Here is a 20,996-nt window from a genome sequence, read left to right as displayed (position 1 = left end):
CTCCCCACCCCCACCCGCCTCTAGCTTATCTCTCCACGCTTCAGGCTCTCTACCTTTATTCCTGATGAAGGGCTTTTGCCCGAAACGTCGATTTCGCTGCTCCTTGGATGCTGCCTGAACTGCTGTGCTCTTCCAGCACCACTAATCCAGAATCTGGTTTCCAGCATCTGCAGTCATTGTTTTTAACCAACATTCAGGGGCAGAGAAACGCAATAAAGCTACATAAAAGTGAAAATGGGGAATAGTTCCATTTTAATTAGAGTATTCTTAACAGAACACTGAAGAACACAAAAGGCCAGTCTAGAGTGCATGTAATTAAAGTATCGTGAATAAAGGTTGCTGAACTATAAGTACAAATAGCCATGTGGAAATATGAGGTATTGGTGGCAGCATGGCTTAAAACGATGAGGATCCTGTGCTTAATATTCACTGATAAAGTTCAGAAAGGATCGAGGATGAAATAAGATAGCATTGGATTTCTTAATGAGGAAGACTGTTGGAACAAGGTGTCCTTGAGGGGAAAGAATAGAATTAATTATCAGTGTTGGAAAGCAAAGAAAAAGCTATGATTAGACTACTGAAAGTCTTCAATAGGATTATAAATAGTGAGAGAAAGGAGAAAATCTTCAGGGAAATCCTAGAGTTCTGCAAAAACCATGGAGAGGTGAGACTTTAATATCATCCCAATTGATATTTGAGTAACTCGAGTAAAAGAGCAAGGAAGGAAAGGCATTTCTAAAATGTGTTAGGAGCTATAACTGCATAGAAGAAGACACAGAAGATCTCCCACAAATGTCATGTAACCATGAACTTGTTGAACTGAGGAACTAATGGAAGTAAGTGTTCATGAAGATTTACTTGTAAAAGAAATAGTTGGATTGAGGTTTGAGAAATCTCCGGAACCAGATTAGCTTCACCTGAAGTAGATTAAATAGACTAGCTACAGTAATAGTGGATGCATTTAGAGGCTATTTTTCAAAATTTTATAGATTCTGGTAAGATTCCTATTGACTAGAAGGTAGCAAATATAAGGCAAGTAATTAATGATAGAGGAAAAGAGAGATGGAGAATGGAGAACTACAGATCTATAACCTTGAGACCAGTAGCAAGGAAATTAGAATCTATTCTAATACCTAGTGTTAAATAGAGATTTAGAAAAAGAATGGAAAATTGGACAGAGTGAACATGGATTTATGAAAGGGAAATCAAATAACAAACTTCAGGTTTTTTTAAGAATGATGCTTGCAGCATAGACAAAGGAGAACCAGTAGATATACAGTATGTGTTTTCAGAAGGGAAGTAAATAAAGTTAGACTGCATGAGGTTGACTAGGAGAAAGTGAGGGCTGCAGATGCTGGAGACCAGAGTTGAAAAATGTGGTGCTGGAAAAACGGGAAATAAGGAAGCTGGAGAAATCTACATTCATCCCGTGTGGTTGGAGGGTTCGAGGTTGGGCACGAAATATACTAGTTGCGACGGAGAATCAGTTAACAGACAGAAAGGAGAGGAGTGGCAATAATTGGATCATTCTCAGATGGCAGATTGTTAGCAGTGGGGATCACATTGCTGGGTCCACAACTGTTCACAATTGATATTTAAAAGTGATTGGAAGTAAGGACAAATTGTAAAATTTCCAAACTTGCTGATGACACCAAACTGAGTCGGAATGCAAGTTGAGTGGAGCACAAGAAAACTTAAGAACTTGGACAGGCTAAGTGAATGGGTTAGAACATGCAGATGGAAGGTAACGAAAGTGTGTGTGAAATTATTTACTTTGGTAGAAAAAAAATCTCAAAAACAGAATGACAGGGCATCCAAGGGGATCAAATTATCCTTGTTTATGAATCACTAAAAGTTATTACGAATTTGCAGTAAGCAGTTAGAAAGGCAAGCAATACTTGGCATTCATTTTATGGAGACTGGAGTACAGATGACATCTTGCTGGGGCTGTATATGACTTTTGTGAGATACTATCTGGAATATTGTGTGGAGTTACAGTCTTACTTAAAGAAGGATAGAATTGCCATAGATGGAGTAACTGGAAGATCATCAGATTAATCTCTATTCCCTAGAGCTTCAAAGAATGGGAGGTGATCTAATTAAAATCTATAAAATGTTTAAAGGGCTCATATTGGTAGGATGTTTCCCCTCAATAGCAACCAGGTAGAACCAGGGACATTAACCCAAGATAAAAAGTAGACCATTTAAAACTGAGGAGCAGAATTTCTTCTCAAGGGAGGGTGATGAATCTTTGGAATTCTCTATCCCAGAAGGCTGTGGAAGTTCAATCATTGGATAGGTTCAAGACAGATGTCAATAGGTTACTGGAGATGAGTGATAAAGGAAAAAGGAGACAGCATCACCTTGCTGCCCTGAGATCATCAACTATAAACTTATTGAATTGCATGGTGGGTTTGATGGGCTGAATAGCCTCCTCCTGTTCTCTTCATGCTAGAAAGAAGGCATTGTTGGATCTGGTGTTGGGAATGAGATGGGCCATGTGAACTGAGTGACTATGTGGAAACACTTGGGTAAGAATGATCATAGTATCGTAGAGGTTTAATCTAGCTTTGCAGAAAAGTAAGGGCAAGTAAGTCAGTTAAATTGGAAGAGGGGTGAAACAGAGACTGGCCAGGGTGAAATAGAACCAAAGACTGACAGGAAAAACTGTAATAGAACAATAGATGACCTATAGATACAGTATTCCCACATACATCGTATCCAGGAAAGATAGAAAAAAGAATGGTGGGAGGAGTGGTGGTATTAAGAAGCACTTTGCATTGCTGGAAAGAGAGGATACCAAATGGGCCAAAAACACAATCAATTTGGTTACAGCTATGGTACACAAAAGATCCCTTCAGCAGTTGGAGAGGGGACTAGCAAGAGTGGGAGAAAAATAAACTTACTGACGTCACCTTTACCAATTCAACTATCACAGATGTATCTGGCCAAAAAAACTACAGTACGAATGACCACTGCAGAGTCCTTGTGCAGTGTGGTGTGTAGGTGCTACAACCACGCTGCATGCAACAGGTTTGAAAGATGACTGCCATAAATCATGTGAAATTACAACGGTGCTCCTTGCAGAATTTTTATTGACAAAATTATTTATGGTTTTGTTAGTTTGCAAGATTACAATTAACCCCCAACCCTAGTTCAGAGCACCAAAACGTCAGAGAGACCAGATGCAAGTGTGGACTTACTCATAGGTGCTGTATTCTGAAAGCCAGGGTTACTCAGATCAAACTGCTCCATTCTGCCTAACAGAGCTGTAAATTTGTAGAATTTTAATTGACTTGCTGCTAGATGACTAAATGGGCTGAAAATACAAATAGAAACAAATAGAAATGGATATAGAATCTTCCAGCATAGAACGAGGCTTGCTAAGAATACACATTTGAACGAGTTGTCCAATCCAACATTTCCTCTCACTATCCTGCAAATTAGTTCTCTTCGATTCACGTTGAGCTTTTTATTAAGTTCTTATTGAACCGGAGTCCATCGGCCTTCTGTTTAATGCAAACCAGATCATAAGACTGAAATAGTTTCTCTTCCTGCTCTTTTGTTGCCAATCGTTTTAAATCTATGTCATCGGATAAGTGACCAATTTGCCAGAGAAAATGGTTTCTCCCAGCTTGCTGGATCAAACCTCTCCATTTTGAATATAGAACATAGAATAGTACAGCACAATACAGGCCCTTGACGTTACCAATCGTTTACCCTGCTCTAAGATCAAACTAACCTATACACCCTACATTTTACTATCATCCATTTGCCTACGATCAAAGAGTCATTTAAATATCCCTGATGTATCTGACTCTACTAACACCGTTGGTAGTGCATTCCACGCACCCATAACTGAGTAAATAACCTACCTCTGACATCTCCCCTATACCTTCCACCAATCACCTTAAACTTATGCCCCCTCATGATAGCCATTTCCACCATGGGAAAAAGTCTGACTATCCACTCGATCTATGTCTGTCATCATCTTGTCGGAGAAAGTGAGGACTGCAGATGCTGGAGATCAGTGCTGAAAATGTGTTGCTGGAAAAGCACAGGTCAGGCAGCATCCAAGGAACAGGAGAATCGACGTTTCGGGCATAAGCCCTTCTTCAGGCTTATGCCTGAAACTTCGATTCTCCTGTTCCTTAGATGCTGCCTGACCTGCTGCACTTTTCCAGCAATACATTTTCAGCTGTCATCATCTTGTACACCTCTAACAAGTCACCTTTGCCCAAACCACTTTACCTTGCTTCTTTCCCAGTATATATGTGTTTGGATGAAATACTCTATTGTTACTTATTTTAAAAGAAAGATTTTTCTGGAATTTGTCTGTATTTCCACATTTTATATTCCTTTTGTAGATGAACTCAAGCTAAATAGATTCAATCTTTAAACACTCCAGGATATTGTTCCTCTGAGAACTGTAATAGTGTACCTTCTCTCCCTCCTAAATAACATTGGAGACATTGGCTCCAATGGTTTTGTTTCCATTTCTGCCTCTGTTATAGTCACAAAATTAAAACTCCATGTGACCTAACTAAACTCCTACCTCTGTAGCTTTGTCAAGCTTATTTATAATACTCATTGAATTAACACATTCTAACACTGCTGATCAACTTTGTTACTTTTCTCAGTCTTATTCCTGCTCTTTCTGCATTTTGTTTTGTTTGTCCCTCTTGGCTTTTCATGCATCTTATTTCTACTCTTTGCTACTGGTATTTTCTCCCCGTGTCAACTCCACAAGCATAAGTCTGTGCCACTGTGAAGATAGTGTTTCTGTCTCTGTTCAGGTGGAACCTGTTAGGCTTGCGTCTCAAAACTAGCCCTAAAAGTAGGAAGGCGCCTTATGCTAGAAGTCACCTACTTGCTCTTTTTCTGAACTCTCTGCAGCTTCCTGAATGCACTGCCAGAGGGCAAGCTGGAGCAGCTGGCAACACCTCATGGGCATGTGGTTTTCCAGGACACATCAATGCCCTGGCATTCTGACATGGCACACAATGTGTATGTAACAGGCTCTAGTTGCTCGGGCATGTCAGATAACAGTTATTATATAATCAGTTATGTAAACCTAAAACTAACATTAAAACACAAATTGAAACCACTTAAAACTAAACCTATAAAAAATCACATCCCATTAAATACTTACAATAAGCACTAAAATTACTGGTCTCTGCCACTAAACTAAATACTTAGCTCTAATAGACTTACACCACCCCATGCTGTGCGGAGTACTTTTGAGTTTGTCTGGTGTCAGCCATCATCACATGCATGGTTTAAGACTGCCTCTGTTCTCTGTCCATGCTTGCCTAAGCTCAGGGCTTGCTAGAAATGTTACCCCTCACAGTATGGAGTAAAGAACTCAACCATAAGGTTTGTTAGAGGGTGGTGAAAGAAAATAAAAATCAGCCTGTTTTTAGCTTACCATCTATGGTACATATCCAAATGCCAGGAAAGCTAGATCGAACAACTAATGGTTTAAGTAGAAATGCACAGACATTACAACCTCAGCAGAGGACATTTAGCCTTAATCAATTCCACATAAGCATGTGTTCACACACTGCAGGAGTTTACAATTGGTTATTGGCAGATTCTGTCAGGACTTGCTGTTTGTAATCTTTAATCAACTGGATGATGATGAAACCTCACAAGGAAAGTCACTAGGCAAAAATAAATTCAAACATAATTAGAGTCACAGAGTCATAGAGATGTACAGCATGGAAACAGAGCCTTCGGTCCAACTAGTCCACGGTGACCAGTTTTTAAATTTAATCTAGTCCCACTTGCCAACATTTGGCCCATATCCTCGAAACCCTTCCAACTCATGTATCCACCAGATGCCCTTTAAATGTTATAATTGTACCAGCCTCCACCACTTCCTCTGGCCGCTCATTTCATACACGCACCATCCTCTGCATGAAGACATTGCTCCTTAGGTCCTTTTTAAATCTTTCCCCTCTCACCTTAAAACTATGCCCTGTAGTTTTGTCTCCAATACCATGGAGCAAAACCTTTGACTATTCAGCCTATCCATGCCCTTCATGATTTTATGATCTTCTACAAGGTCACTTCTCAACCTCCAACACTCCAGGCAAAGTAGCACCAGCCTATTCAGCCTCTCCCAAACCTTCCAACTCTTAAATCTTTTCTGAACCCTTCCAAGTTTCAAAACAGCTTTCCTATAGCAGGGACACCAAAATTGAATGCAGCATTCCAAAAAAATGGCCTAACCAATGTCCTGTACTGTTGCAATATGACCTCCCAAATTCTATATTCAATGCACTGACCAATAAAGGCAAGTATAAAATGCTCCCTTCACAACCCTGCCTACCTGTGATTCCACTTAAGGAATTATGATCCTGCACCCCAAGGTCTCTGTTCAGCAACACTCCCCAGGACCTTACCATTAAATGTATAAGTCCTACCCTGATTTGCCCTATCAAAATGCTGCACATCATATTATCTAAATTAAACTCCATTGCCACTCCTCGGCCCATTTCCCCATCTGATCAAGGTGCCTTTGTTCTATGAGCAAACCTTCTTCGCTGTCCACTAGACCACCAATTTTGGTGTCATCTGCAAACTTGCTAGCTATACCTCCTATATTCACATCTAAATCATTTATATAAGTGACAAAAAACAGTGGACCCAGCACCAATCCTTGCTGCACACCACTGGTCACATGCCTCCAGTTCAAAAAGCAACCCTCCACCACCACACTATGTTCAAACCAATTTTATGTCCAAGTGGCTAGTTCTCCATCTGATCTAACTTTGCTAACAAGTCTACCATGTGAAACCTTTAACACCTTACTGACATCGTTATAGACAATGTCCACTGCTCTACTTTCATCAATCCTCTTCATCACTTTTCTAAAAAAATTCAATCATAAAGTCAGAGTTGTAAACTTGGAAACAGACCCTTCGGTCCAACACGTCCATGCTGACCAGATACTCTAAATTAAATCCGATCCCATTTGCCAGCATTTGGCCCATATCCTCTAAACCCTTCCCATTCGTATACCCATCCAGATACCTTAATATTATAACTGTACCAACCTCTACCACCTCCTCCGCCAGCTCATTCCATACACAACACCCTTTGCATGTTGCCCCTTTGGTCCCGTTTAAATAATTACCCTGTCAAGCCTATGCCCTCTAGCTTTGGACCCCCCTACCCTGGGGAAAAGATATTGGCTATTCACCCTATCCATGCCACTCTTTATTTATAAACCTCTATAAAAAGTCATCCCTCAGCCTCCAATGCTCGAGAAAATAGCTCCAGCCTATTCAGCCTCTCCCTACAGCTCAAACCCTCCAATTCTGCAAGTTACTGTGACACACAAAGCCATGTTGACCATTCCTAATCAGTACTTGCCTTTCCAAAGACATCTAAATCCTCAGGACAATTTACCCACAACTGACCTCAGGCTCACCAGTCTATAGGTCCCTGGTTTTTCCTTACCACCTTTCCTAAATAATGGCACCATGTTAGCCAACCTCCAGTCTTCCTGCACTCACCAGTGGCTATTGATGATTGCTTTCCTAGCTTCTCACAAAGTTCTAGAGCGCACCTGATCAGGTCCCAGGGATTTATCCACCTTATGTGTTTAAAACGTCTCTTTAATAGAGATAGATTAAGATATCACTGTTTGTTTCCCCAGGTTACAGAACTTCCATATCCATAGCTTTCATATCCTTCTCCACAGGAAACACTGATACAAAATATAAGACTCTGGTGCGGCCGCATCTGGAGTATTGTGTGCAGTTTTGGTCACCATATTATAGGAAGGATGTGGAGGCACTGGAACGGTTTACCAGGATGTTGCCTGGTATGGTAGAAAGATTGTATGAGGAAAGGCTGCTCCCTCATTATGGGCATTTATGCGGGCATTGGATAGGCATATGGAGGATAGTGGGCTAGTGTAGGTTAGGTGGGCTTGGATCGGCGCAACATCGAGGGCCGAAGGGCCTGTACTGCGCTGTATTCTTCTATGTTCTATGTTCTAAAATACTTGTTTAGTATCTCACCCATCCCCTGTGGTGCCACACATTAAATGGAATTAAAATTTATTGTCACGTGTACCGAGGCACAGTGAAAAGCTTTGTCTTGCGAGCAATACAGGCAGATCAGAGTTAAGTAGCATAGATAAGTAAATAGTAGGTAAACAGCGGCAAAAACAAAAACACAGGTACAGGCGAATATTAAGAGTTTGTGAGTCCATTCAGTATTCTAACAACAGTGGGGTAGAAACTGTTACGAAACTGGCTGGTGCAAGTGTTCAGGCTTGTGTACCTTCTCCCCGATGGTAGAGGTTGTAGAAAAGCATTGCCAGGGTGGGATGGATCTTTGAGAATGCTGGAGACCTGTCCTTAATAGCAGGCCTGGTAGATGGATTGTATAGATGGGAGGTTGGCCTTTGTGATTGCCCAGGCTGAGTTCACCACTCTCTGCAACCACTCTCTTGAATGGTACAGTTGTCATACCAAGTAGTGATATGTCCAGACAGAATGCTCTGGAAGGTGGACTTGATGATCTCTAAGGGGCCCTATTCACTCCCGAGTTACTCTTTTGACTTCAAGAATTTGTAGAATCCCCTTGGATATCTGCCAAAGTTATCTCATATCCCATTTTCACTCTTCTGATTTCTATCTTCCAACATCCTCCTACTGCCCTTATACACTTCTAGGGATTCACTCGGCCTCTGTTGTCTATACAGAACATATGCTTTCTTCTTTTTCTTGAGCAGAGCATCAATTTCTCCATGCATCCAGCATACCCTATACCTAGCAGCCTTGCCGTTCACACTAATAGGAACATACATAATGTCTCTGGACTCTTGTTATCTCATTTTTGAAGGCTTCCCACTTTTCCACCATCCCTCTACCTTCAAACATCTGCCCCAATCAACTTTTGAAAATTCTTGCCAAATACCATCAAAATTGGCCTTTGTCCAAACTGGAACTTCAGCTTTTAGATCTGGTCTATCCTTTCCCATTACTAATTTAAAACTAATAAAATTATGGTCACTGGCCCCAAAGTACTCCCCCATTGGCATCTCAGTCATTTGCCCTGCCTTATTTCCCCAAGAGTAGATCAAATTTTGCTCCTTCTCTATTGGGTACATCCATATACTGAAGAAGAACATTTTCTTGTGCACACTTAATAAATTCCTCTCTATCCAAGCCCTTAACACTATGGCAGTCCCAGTCTATATTTGGAAAGTTAAAATCCCCTACCATAATCACCCTATTATTCTTACAGACAATTGAGATCTCCTTAAAAATTGGGTGTTTATTGTATAATCCAAGGTGATCATCCCTTTCTTATTTCTCAGTTCCACCCAAATAACTTCACTGGACAGACTCCCTTGAATATCCTCCCTCAGTACAGCCGTAATGTTATCCCTAACCAGAAACCACCCTCCTCTCTTGCACCCTTTCTATGCTTCCTTGGCATCATACCGTGGAACATTAAGCTGCCAGTCCTGTCCATCCCGGAGTCATATCTCTGTAACTGCTATGATATCCCAATCACAAAGGCCAACCTCCCATCGATAGAATCCATCTATCAGGCCTGCTATTAAGGACAGACCTCCAGCATTCTTAAAGACCCATCCCACCCTGGCAATGCTTTTCTACAACCTCTACTATCGGGGAGAAGGTACAACATGAACACGCACCAGCTGGTTTTGTAACAGTTTCTACCCTACTGTTATTAGAATACTGAATGGACTTCCCATGCCTGCGTTCATCTGCCTTAGCTGTCAGGCCTCTTGCAGTGAAATAAATAGTTAAATTTATTAGTTCTCTGCCTTGCTCCTGCCTGCCTTGACTTGCACCTTTTCCTCAACTGCACCAGCCTCAGATTGATCTTTTCTCCCCCTCTCTACCTTTCTGGATACCAACACATCAGCATCCCTTATAGTTTAAAGCCTCCTCTAGCAAATCTCCTCAGAGCTCAGTGTGAAAGCAGGCCGTTGGCATCCCACCCAGAACCAGCTCCCCCCCCATTCCTGTAATCCTACATTTCCCATGGTTAATCTGCCTTGCCTACACATCACTGGACACTATGGCAATTTTGCATGGCCAATTCACCTAACTTGCACATTTTTGGACTGTGGGAGGAAACCGGAGCACCCAGAGGAAACCCACACAGACACAAGGAAAAATGTGCAAACTCCACATTGACAGTTGCCCAAGGCTGGAAATGAACCCGGGCCACTGGTGCTGTGAGGCCGCAGTGCTAACCACCGAGCAACCGTGCCACCCTGCCAGTATATTAGTCCCTTCCAAACCACGTTCTTCTTCTACAGAAGACTTCTACCCCAGAAGAGATTCCAATGATCCAAAAATGTGTATCCTTCTTCCCTGCACCAGCTTCTCAGCCATGCATTCATCTGCTCTATTCTCCTATTCTTACTCTCAATACCATGTGGCACCAGATGTAACCCAGAAGTTACTACCCTTGTGGACCTCCTTTTTAACCTTTGACCTAACTTCCGATAATTTCCCCTGAACCTTGTCCTTTTCTCTTCTTATGACATTGGTACCAATGTGAACAATGCCCTCCCGCTGGTCACTCTCCTCTGAGGATATTCTGAACCCTCTGAGACACCCTTGACCTGGCACCATTCTGATGTCTCACTTAACTGCAGAAATGTCTGTCTGTGCCTCTGACTAGACCATAATTGATCGCTTGGAATCAGATGTATCACTTGTTTTAGAGCCAGTCTTGATACCAGAAACCTGGCTGTTAGCGCTCATTCCCCTGAGAGTCTGTTAACCCCCACATTTTCCAAACAGCAATCTTGTTTAAGGTGGTAGCCATGATGTGGATATGCCAATGTAGGACTGGGGTGGACAAAGTCAGAAATCACAACACCAGGTTATAGTCCAAAAGGTTCAGAGTCACACTCAGATGTACAGCACTGAAACAGACCCTTTGGTCCAACTCGTCCATGCTGACCAGATATCCCAATCCAATCTAGTCCCACCTGCCAGCACCCGGCCCATATCCCTCCAAACCCTTCCTATTCATATACCCATCCAGATGCCTTTTAAATGTTACAATTAAGCTAGCCTCCACCACTTTCTCTGGCAGCTCATTCCATACACATACCACCCTCTGCATGAAAAAGTTGCCCCGTAGGTCTCTTATTTCTTTCCCCTCTCACCCTGAACCTCTGGTTCTGGACTCCCCCATCTCAGGGAAATTCTTTGTCTATTTATCCTATCTATGCCCCTAATGGTTTTATAGAACATAGAAGAATACAGCGCAGTACAGGCCCTTTGGTCCTCGATGTTGCGCCAATCCAAGCCCACCTAACCTATACTAACCCATCCTCATACGATCTTTCTTCCATACCAGGCAACATCCTGGTAAACCTCCTCTGCACCCGTTCCAGTGCCTCCACATCCTTCCTATAGTATGGCGACCAAAACTGCACATAATATTCCAGATGCGGCCGTACCAGCGTCTTATACAACTGCATCATGACCTCAGGAGTCCGGAACTCAATTCCTCTACCAATACAAGCCAGTACGCCATATGCCTTCTTCACCGCACTATTTACCTGGGTGGCAACTTTCAGAGATCTGTGTACATGGACACCAAGATCCCTCTGCTCATCCACACTACCAAGTATCCGACCATTAGCCCAGTACCCCATCTTTTTGTTATTCTTCCCAAAGTGAATCACCTCACACTTAGCTACATTGAATTCCATTTGCCACCTTTCTGCCCAGCTCTGCAGCTTTTCTATATCCTGCTGTAACCTGCCACATCCTTCCTCACTGTCAACAACTCCTCCGACTTTCATATCATCCGCAAACTTGCTCACCCAACCTTCTAACCCCTCTTCCAGGTCATTTATAAAAATGACAAACAGCAATGGTCCCAAAACAGATCCTTGCGGAACACCTCTTTAAGGTCATCCCTCAGCCTCCAAGGCTCCAGGGAAAACAGTCCCAGCCTGTTCAGCCTCTCCCTATAGCTCAAGTTCTCCAACCCTGGCAACATCCTTGTAAATCTTTTCTGAACCCTTTCAAGTTTCACAACATCTTTCTGATAGGAAGGAGACCAGAATTGCATGCAATATTCCAACGGTGTCCTAACCAATGTCCTGCACAGCCACAACATGACCTCCCAACTCCTGTAGAGAGAAAGTGAGGGCTGCAGATCAGAGCTGAAAATGTGTTGCTGGAAAAGCGCAGCAGGTCAGGCAGCATCCAAGGAACAGGAGAATCGACGTTTCAGGCATAAGCCCTTCTTCAGGAACCTCAATACTCAATACGCAATACTCAGACCATATGCCTCCTTCACTATCCTATCTACCTGCGACTCCACTTTCAAGGAGCTTTGAACCTGCACTCCAAGGTTTCTTTGTTCAGCAACACTCCCTCGGACCTTACCATTAAGTGTATAAGTCCTGCTAAGATTTGCTTGTCCAAAATACAGCATCTATCATCTATTTAAATTAAACTCCATCTGCCACTTCAGCCCATTGGCCATCTGGTCCAGATCCTGTTGTAATCTGAGGTAAACCTCTTCGCTGTCCACTACACCTCCAATTTTGGTGTCATCTGCAAATTTACCAACTGTATCTCTTATGCTCGCATCCAAATCATTTATATAAATGATGAAAATCAGTGGACCCAGCACCGATCCTTGCGGCACTCCACTGGTCACAGGCCTCCAGTCTGAAAAACAACCCTCCACCACCACCCTGTCTTCTACCTTTAAGCCAGTTCTGTATCCAAATGGCTAGTTCTCCCTGTATTCCGTGAGATCTAACCTTGCTAATCAGTCTCCCATGGGGAACCTTGTCAAACGCCATATTGAAGTCCATGTAGATCACTCTGCCCTCAATCCTCTTTGCTATTTCTTCAAAATCTCAATCAAGTTTGAGAGACATGATTTCCCATGCACAATGCCTTGCCTTTCCAAATACATGTACATCCTGTCCCTCAATTCCCTCCAAACAACTTGCCCACCACCGACCTCAGGCTCACTGGTCTATAGTTCTTGTCTAGTGGTCGAGTGGCTTGTCCTTACCACCCTTCTTAAACAGTGGCACCACGTTTGCCAACCTCCAGTCTTCCGGCACCTCACCTGTGACTATTGATGATACAAATATTTCAGTAAAAGGACTGCAAACACTTCCCTAACTTCCCAGAGGTCTAGGATCCGCCTGATCAGGTCCGGGATTTATCCACTTATGCGTTTCAAGACATCTAACACTTCCTCCTCTGTAATATGGACATTTTTTCAAGAGGCTACCATCTATTTCCCTATATTCTATATCTTCTGTGTCCTTTTCCACAGTAAATACTGTTGCAAAATACTCATTTAGTATCTCCCCATTTTCTGCGGTTCCACACAAAGACCGCCTTGCTGATCTTTGAGGGGCCCTATTCTCTCCTTAGTTATCCTTTTATCCTTAATGTATTTATAAAAACCCTTTGGATTCTCCTTAACTCTATTTGCCAAAGCTATCTCATGTCCCTTTTTGCCATCCTGATTTCTCTCTTAAGTATACTCCTACTGCCTTTATACTCTAAGTGTTCACTCAATCGATCCTGTCTATACTTGACACATGCTTCCTTCTTTTTCTTAGCCAAACCGTCAATTTCATTAGTCATCCAGAATTCCCTATACCTACCAGCCTTTCCTTTCACCCTAACAGGAATATACTTTCTTTGGACTCTCGTTATCTCATTTCTGACGGCTTCCCATTTTCCAGCCATCCCTTTATCTGTGAACAGCTGCCCCTAATCAGTTTTTGAAAGTTCTTGCCTACTACCATCAAAATTAGCCTTCCTCCTATTTAGAACTTCAACTTTTAGATCTGGTCTATCCTTTTCCATCACTATTTTAAATTTAATACAATTATGGTCGCTGGCCCCAAAGTGCTCCCCCACTGACACCTCTCACCTGCCCTGCCTTATTTCCCCAAGAGTAGGTCAAGTTTTGCATCTTCTCTTCATAAGCTTTCAGAGTGTAGCCCCTTTGTTATGGGAAGTCACTTCACCTGATGAAGGAGTACGCTCTGAAAGTTTGTGATTTCAAATAAACCTGTTGGACTATAACCTGATGTCATGTGATTTCTGACTTTGTTTGAGATGGGGATAATCACAGGAGATTCCTGCACTACCTGCCTAGACCTCCTAGAGATAACCCATCTACCTGACTGTATGTCTAAAGCATCAAAACATTACCAATCTTTCTTGGGATTCTCATGTCTAGTTGGGATTACTGTATTATATAATGTGTCACAGAGTATCCTGGATATAGTGACTACATACATGCACTAAGATCATAAAGACATAGGAGCAGAAGTAGGCTATTCAGCCCATCAAGTCTACTATACCTTTCAATTAAATCATGGCTGCTCTGATAATCTTCAAGTCCACACTGCTTCCATTTCCACATAATCTTTGATACCCTGACTGATTAAAAATCTGTCTCTCTCAAAATCTATCTCAGCCTTGTATGTACTTATCAATCCAGCTGTGTGAGATAAATAATTCCATAGATTCATCACCCTCAAAGAACAGATTCCTCCTCATCCTTTTTATGTGCAACAACTCACTGACATTTTGCCCTCTGGTTCGAGCCTCACCCAGAAGGGAAACTACCTCTAATTTCCTTTTCAAACCACTTAAGAATCTTGTCTGCTTTAGTAATTTCTCCTCATTCTTCTAAACTCCATGGTTACTGGCCAAACCAATTCGACCTCTCCTCATATGACAGTCACTCTACACCCAGAATCAGTCCAGTGAACATTCTCTGGATTCCTTCAATACCAGTATTCCTTCCTTTAGACAAGGGGGTCAGAACTGTCCAATATTCCAGTTGTGGTCTGACTAGTGGCCTGTACAGTTTCAACAAGTCCTTTTTTTTTATCATCTATTTCCTTTGAAATAGACCAAAATTCCCTATGGTCTGCTGAATTAGGAAGGTAACTTTTTATGATTCATGTACTAGGACCCCCAAATCTCTTAGTTGCAGCTTTCTCCATTTACATAATATCCAATTCCATTCTTCCTGCCAAAGCAATCTCACATTTTTCCACATTATATTTCATGTGGCCAAGTTTTTGTCCACTCTTAACCTGTCTATATCCCTCTGTAGACTTTTTGTGCCATTCTAACCACACAACTTCTCACTTATTGGTGTCATCCACAAATTTCTTTGTGTTTGTCATCTAAGCATATTGTAATTGGCTTTATCAGGCGGAATTCTTGTAGCTTGAGCTCAAACAGGATTGGTAGAAGCCTTCAGCAATAGCACCATTATAGAAGCTTGAGGGGAGGTTGAGATTTAAAGATGGAGTGGCACGGTGGCTCAGTGGTTAGCTCTGCTGTCTCACAGCACCAGGGATGATTCCAGACTCAGGCAACTGTCTGCGTGGGCTTTCCCCTGACTGCTCCAGTTCTTCCCATAGTCTAAAGATGTGCAAGTTAGGTGAATTGGCCATGGGGAATGCAGGGTTACAGGGATAGGTGGGTCTGAGTAGGATGCTCTTCTGAGGGTCAGTGTGGACTTGATGGGCTGAATGGTGTGCTTCCACACTGTAGGGATTCTGTGATGTCAAACAATTGTAGAGATGAGGCCCTTTAAGCCCACTGAATCTGTACCATCAAAAATCTACTTTGTCTACACTAGTCCCACCTTCCAAACACTAGGTGCATAGCTTTGAATGTTATGATGCTCCAAGTGCATATCCATGTACTTTTTAAAGGTTGTGAGGTTTCTCTCCTCAACTACCCTCCCAGGCAGTGCATTCCAGACCCTCCCACCAACCTCTTAAGCTTCTTGCCTTTTATCTTAAAATTCTGCCTTCTTGTTATTGACTAAGGGAAACAGTTGCTTTTTATCCATCCTGTCCATTAATGTTGCCAGGGTTGGAGGGTTTCAGCTATAGGGAGAGGCTGAGTAGGCTACGGCTGTTTTCCCTGGAGCATTAGAGGCTGAGGGCTGAGGGGCATGTATAGGGTAAACAGACAAGATCTTTTCCCAGGGGTGGCAGAGTCCAGAACTAGAGGGCATAGGTTTAGGGTGAGAGGGGAAAGATTAAAGGGATCGAAGGGGAAACTTTTTTTTTTTACACAGAGGGTGGTGCATGTATGGAATGAGGAAGTGGTGGAGGCTGGTACAATTACAACATTTAAAAGGTGTCTAGATGGGTACATTGATAGGAAGGGTTTAGAGGGATATGGGCCAAGTACTGCCAAATGGGACTAGATTAATTTAGGATATCTGGTCGGCATGGAAGAGCTGGACCGAAGGGTCTGTTTCCATGCTGTACATCTCTATGATTCTATGTATCTCAGTCAGGATCCCCCCTCAACCATCTCTGCTCTAAAAAAAACACAAGCTTATTCAGACTATCTTCATAGCAGTGGGACTATGAAGATAGTCTGAAATGCTCTATCCCAGGCAACATCCTGGTGAGTCTCTTCTGCACCCGCTCCAGTACAATGACAGCCTTCATATAGTGTGATGATTAGAACTGCACACAGTATTCCAATGCTTTGTACAGCTCCGACATAACCTTTCTGCTTTTACTTTTTAAAACTAGCAACCACCACCAGGAAAACTGCCCAAGTATCCAACTGAGTCCCTTTCTGCTTTTATAATCTATGCCACAACTGAAAGGCAAGTGTCAGGTAAGTCTTCTTAACCACCCTATTAATTTGCCCAACCACACAATGATCTGTGGGCAAGCACCCCTTGATCCATGGGGGCAGCACGGTGGCTCAGTGGTTAGCACTGCTGCCTCACAGCACCAGGGTCCTGGGTTCAATTCCCACCTGTCTGTGTGGAGTTTGCACATTCTCCCCGTGTCTGCGTGGGTTTCCCCCGGGTGCTCCAGTTTCCTCTCAGTGCAAAGATGTGCAGGTTAGGTGAATTGGCCATACTAAATTGCCCAGTATTAGGTGCGTTAGTCAGGGTTAAATATAGGGTAGGGTTTGGGTGGGTTCCTCTTTGGAAGGGCAGTGTGGACTTGTTGGGCTGAAGGGCCTGTTTCCACACTGTAGAGAATCTAATCCCTCTGTTCCTCTTAGCTTCCTAGTGTCCTGCCATTCGTGAGTACGTCGGATCTCCCAAGAGTGCTTCCCAGCCAAAATACTTCAAGTGAAGTTTCATCACTGCAGCAACATAAGTAAGTGCAACCACCCATTTGTGTCCACCAAACAACAAGGAAATTCGTCTTATTGGTATTGAAGAATACAAAGATTGGTCAATTGTCAAAACTCCTCTACCCTTCGTCAGAAGCTTGCCATTGGGATTCTTATATCCACCTGAGAAGCAGATAGAGCCTCAGTTTAATACCTCATTAGAATCATGGCCCTCTGATAGAATGGCAGTGCATTAGATGATCAGCCTGGAATTTGTCCTCAAGTTTTCTGCAGTGGGACTTGAACCTACCTGACAAGCAGGTAGAGTGTGACACCATGGCTGGCATTGTAAGCAGACAAAGGTTTAATTAGTTCTGCATTAATGGTTTAATTCACGTGCCTCTCTAATATCACCTCTATGAAGTTAAAAATCAACTTCATGTTATCTTTTGCTGACTCACTGAGCTACCCATGACCAATCAACTGTGCTACACCACTGCTCACTACCTATCATCATCATGAGTTTAGACCAACAGGACAAATGAACAGTTATTTAAACAAAAAAAAAGTCACTTTACAGTACTTCGTGCATATGAATGAGAAAATGAAAATACTGTGGATTAAAAATGGAGCAGAAAATAACATTGGAGAGAAAACATCACCCCACATGTTTACTGTCTCCAGGCATGCAACACAGGATGACCCCATTCCCTCGCACCCCTCCACACACACACCCTTCAGTCTTCATCCTCCACCCTGTCATTATCATCATCCCACAGTCTGATAAGGCGTGGGGGGTTGTGTGTAATGTGAATAGGACCAACACAAATCAGCCACCTGAAGTGTAAACTAATCCCCTGGAGTGGAGGCAGAAACAACAGCACTCAATGGACACTCCATAACTTCATCCCCAGGCTTCATTTCAGGGGCAAATCTACTCACCTTTGTAAAACTAGTCAGACAAGTTTGGGAAAATATCAAGTGGCAGCAAGTTCCAGAAAGTTCAGCATTAATCCTGAGGGAATTCCTTCATTATCACCCAAAATCTCCCTCCCTCGGTTACAAGGGAGAGTATTTTGTTTGGGCTGAGCGTTAAGATGGGGTTGATTGTTTCGGGTGGGAAATTATCTGTTCCAGTTACGGCTGTCTCTCTCTCTCTCTCTGTGAGAGCTGAACTGAACTAGGGTCAATGGACTCCAGCTGGTTTTTGCCAAGAGCTAGGGATTGAGATTCAGTTACAGACAGGGTACGAGCAGTCTTCACGGTCTGCTAAGAGTTGCTGTCTGGTCTCCTTTACAGTGAATACCTGGGGGCATGTTAGCACTTGAATCTACCAAACTCTCAGTCAACCCTCTCTCTCGCTCTCTGGGCTGATGGACAAGGGGAGAGGACATGAATAGGAGGGGTATACCAGGACACAAGAAAGCAACAAGTTTGCCATAAGCCCTCAACACTACCCCCTCCAACAATCGGATTTATTACACACAATTGACTGAAATATTACTACAATGATTGCTCACAGAATCTGCAATTTCATGTATCAACACTGCATAATACAGTTTACTCGATATAAAATTGTTTGATTCCAATTCCCTTTGGTTATTGGCACTTTGAAGGCGGTGCACTTCAAATGTGGCAATTGAACTTTTTCCACAGTTTAATACACCTTCGCTCGGCTGCCAGAGTTCCAGACCTGTGTTGCGCCCACACGATACAGCTACGAACATGTTTGACAAGAGTAAGGCTCGTCTGAGCCCGAACCTCTCTTACCCGATGGTGATGGTGCTCCCGTTCCCGGGGAATAGGCAGTGAGCTGCTCCCGCCGCTGCACACAAGCAAAACTACAACAACCCAACTGACCAGCATCCTGACTGAGTGAGTGAGTCCCTCACTCCAAGCTGCCTTTTATATACCCCACTGCGGCTTTGTCTCTCAGTCCTGCCCTCAAATTCTCAGCCACAAATATCACGTGGGCGTGTGTACATTCTCTCAATTAACCCCTCTTTAGGTGAGTTTTTGCATTACCCACCGGTGGACGGGCTTCTCTACTAACCCCTCTTCGGGTGAGTTTCTCTATTGCCCTCTTGATGGGTGAGTTTCTCTATTAACCCCCTGTGGTGTGAGTTTCTCTATTATCTTCCAGACGGGTGGGTTTCTCTATTGTTATACATCAGTAGGAGGTTGTACTGGAAATCAAGCTCTGTATTTCTAACGTTATTACAAAAGTTAAAGATTTTTACGAGTCTGCAGAATTCCACAATTATCGACTTGCAGACTCAGATTAACAGAAGACAGAGAACCTGGTTTCTGTACTTAACATGAATTACTTTTTTTCAACAAATCGAGCTGCAGGTAAGCATTAACTGTTGGCATTTAACTCTGCAAGTTACATTTTTAACCCTCTGATAAACTTACAAACGCGCACACACACGGGAGAAAACACTGCTGTTAAGGGAGGCGGGAAAGTTGAGGAAGCACTCCAGTGATTCATGTTGATAGGATGTGCTGTGATGATAGAGAGCTCGCTTTTCAGTCTTCCTTCTCCAGATGTTTTCTCTGGCTTGCAGAAAGAAGGACCTCGTAATGGTCACAGCTAACTGCAACAGCTAAACAAAACATTATCTTTGTCTTAAGGTGGCTTTTACTACAGAGAACAGAGAGAACTCCTGAGCTGGTGGAGGTGTGATGGCATCCCCCTTTTCTGTTCACTGCCTTAACCTGTCCAGTACTTGGGAACCAATCACAAAGTTGCTGGCAGGCAGAAGGCCTGTGTCATTGATTTCTGATCACTAGTTGACAGACATTTCAGCTGTTTATTGCAACTGAGTCTTCACTGCTTACCCCTCTGGCTACAGCTCACTTGCACCATCTCCTGCTACTGCTGAGTGGCAACACAGATGGGCCAAGGCGATTAGGAAGGCATATGGCATGCCCGCCTTCATTGGTCAGGGCATGGAGTACAAGAGTTGGCAAACCATGTTGTCAGGCTCTAATTGGGGTATTGTGTGCAGTTTTGGTCGCCACACGACCAGAATGACATGGAAGCTTTGGAGAGAGTACAGAGAAGGTTCACCAGGATATTGCCTGGTCTCGAGGGCACTGACTATGAGGAAGGGTTAAAAAGACTTGCACTGTTTGCACTGGAAAGACGGCTGAGAGGAAACCTGGTAGAGGTCTACAAAACTATGAGAGGCATAGAGAGGGTGGATCTCAGAGGCTTTTCCCCAGGTTTGAAGTTTCAATTTCAAGGGGACATAGATTTAAGGTCAGACAGGGAAAGTTTAAGGAAATGTGCAAGGAAAGTTTTTCACGCAGAGAATGGCAGGAGCCTGGAACGCACTGCCAGAAGAGGTGGTGGAAGCAGGCAGGAACCTTGATGACATTTAAGAGGCATAGCTGTGCTATCCTTTTGTACTTTTTCCCTTAACCAGCAACTGTGTTTGCAATGAGTATCAGGTTACTCTCCAATCTCCACAGCATGCCTCACCAACATAGTGCATCCATAATATGAGAGACTCACAGTTGGTGTGTTGCCTCCTAGTGGCAGGGTTCGTGATGTCTCTGATCATGTTTTTGGGATCCTGAAGGGGGAGGGGGAGCAGCCCCAAGTCGTGGTCCACATAGACACCAACGACATAGGTAGGAAGAGAGATGGGGATTTAAGGTAGAAATTCAGGGAGCTAGGATGGAAGCTTAGAGTTAGGATGAACAGAGTTGTTGTCTCTGGTTTGTTGCCCGTGCCACGTGCTAGTGAGGCGAGGAATAGGGAAAGAGAGGAGTTGAACACGTGGCTACAGGGATGGTGCAGGAGGGAGGTTTTGGATTCTTGGATAATTGGGGCTCTTTCTGGGGTAGGTGGGACCTCTA

The 20,996-nt window shown here is 43.2% G+C and overlaps 1 protein-coding gene across 3 annotated transcripts in view; it reads right to left on the bottom strand.

Moving 5' to 3' along the window:
* The window catches only part of LOC122562874 (stromelysin-3-like), a 99,382-nt gene extending 80,369 nt beyond the window's left edge, over window positions 1–19,013 (bottom strand). For all 3 annotated transcript variants that reach the window (XM_043716177.1, XM_043716178.1, XM_043716179.1), the window contains exon 1: window positions 18,900–19,013. In XM_043716177.1, coding sequence (XP_043572112.1) covers window positions 18,900–18,995 — 96 coding nt within the window. In that variant the 5' untranslated portion in view covers window positions 18,996–19,013. The remainder of the gene's footprint in view (window positions 1–18,899) is intronic.
* Window positions 19,014–20,996: the final 1,983 nt, after the last annotated feature.

The sequence above is a fragment of the Chiloscyllium plagiosum genome, chromosome 25 (genome assembly GCF_004010195.1).
Source record: "Chiloscyllium plagiosum isolate BGI_BamShark_2017 chromosome 25, ASM401019v2, whole genome shotgun sequence".
Classification (NCBI taxonomy): domain Eukaryota; kingdom Metazoa; phylum Chordata; class Chondrichthyes; order Orectolobiformes; family Hemiscylliidae; genus Chiloscyllium; species Chiloscyllium plagiosum.
Note: the sequence above shows the minus strand (reverse complement) of the source record. Positions and strands in the feature narration are given on the sequence as shown.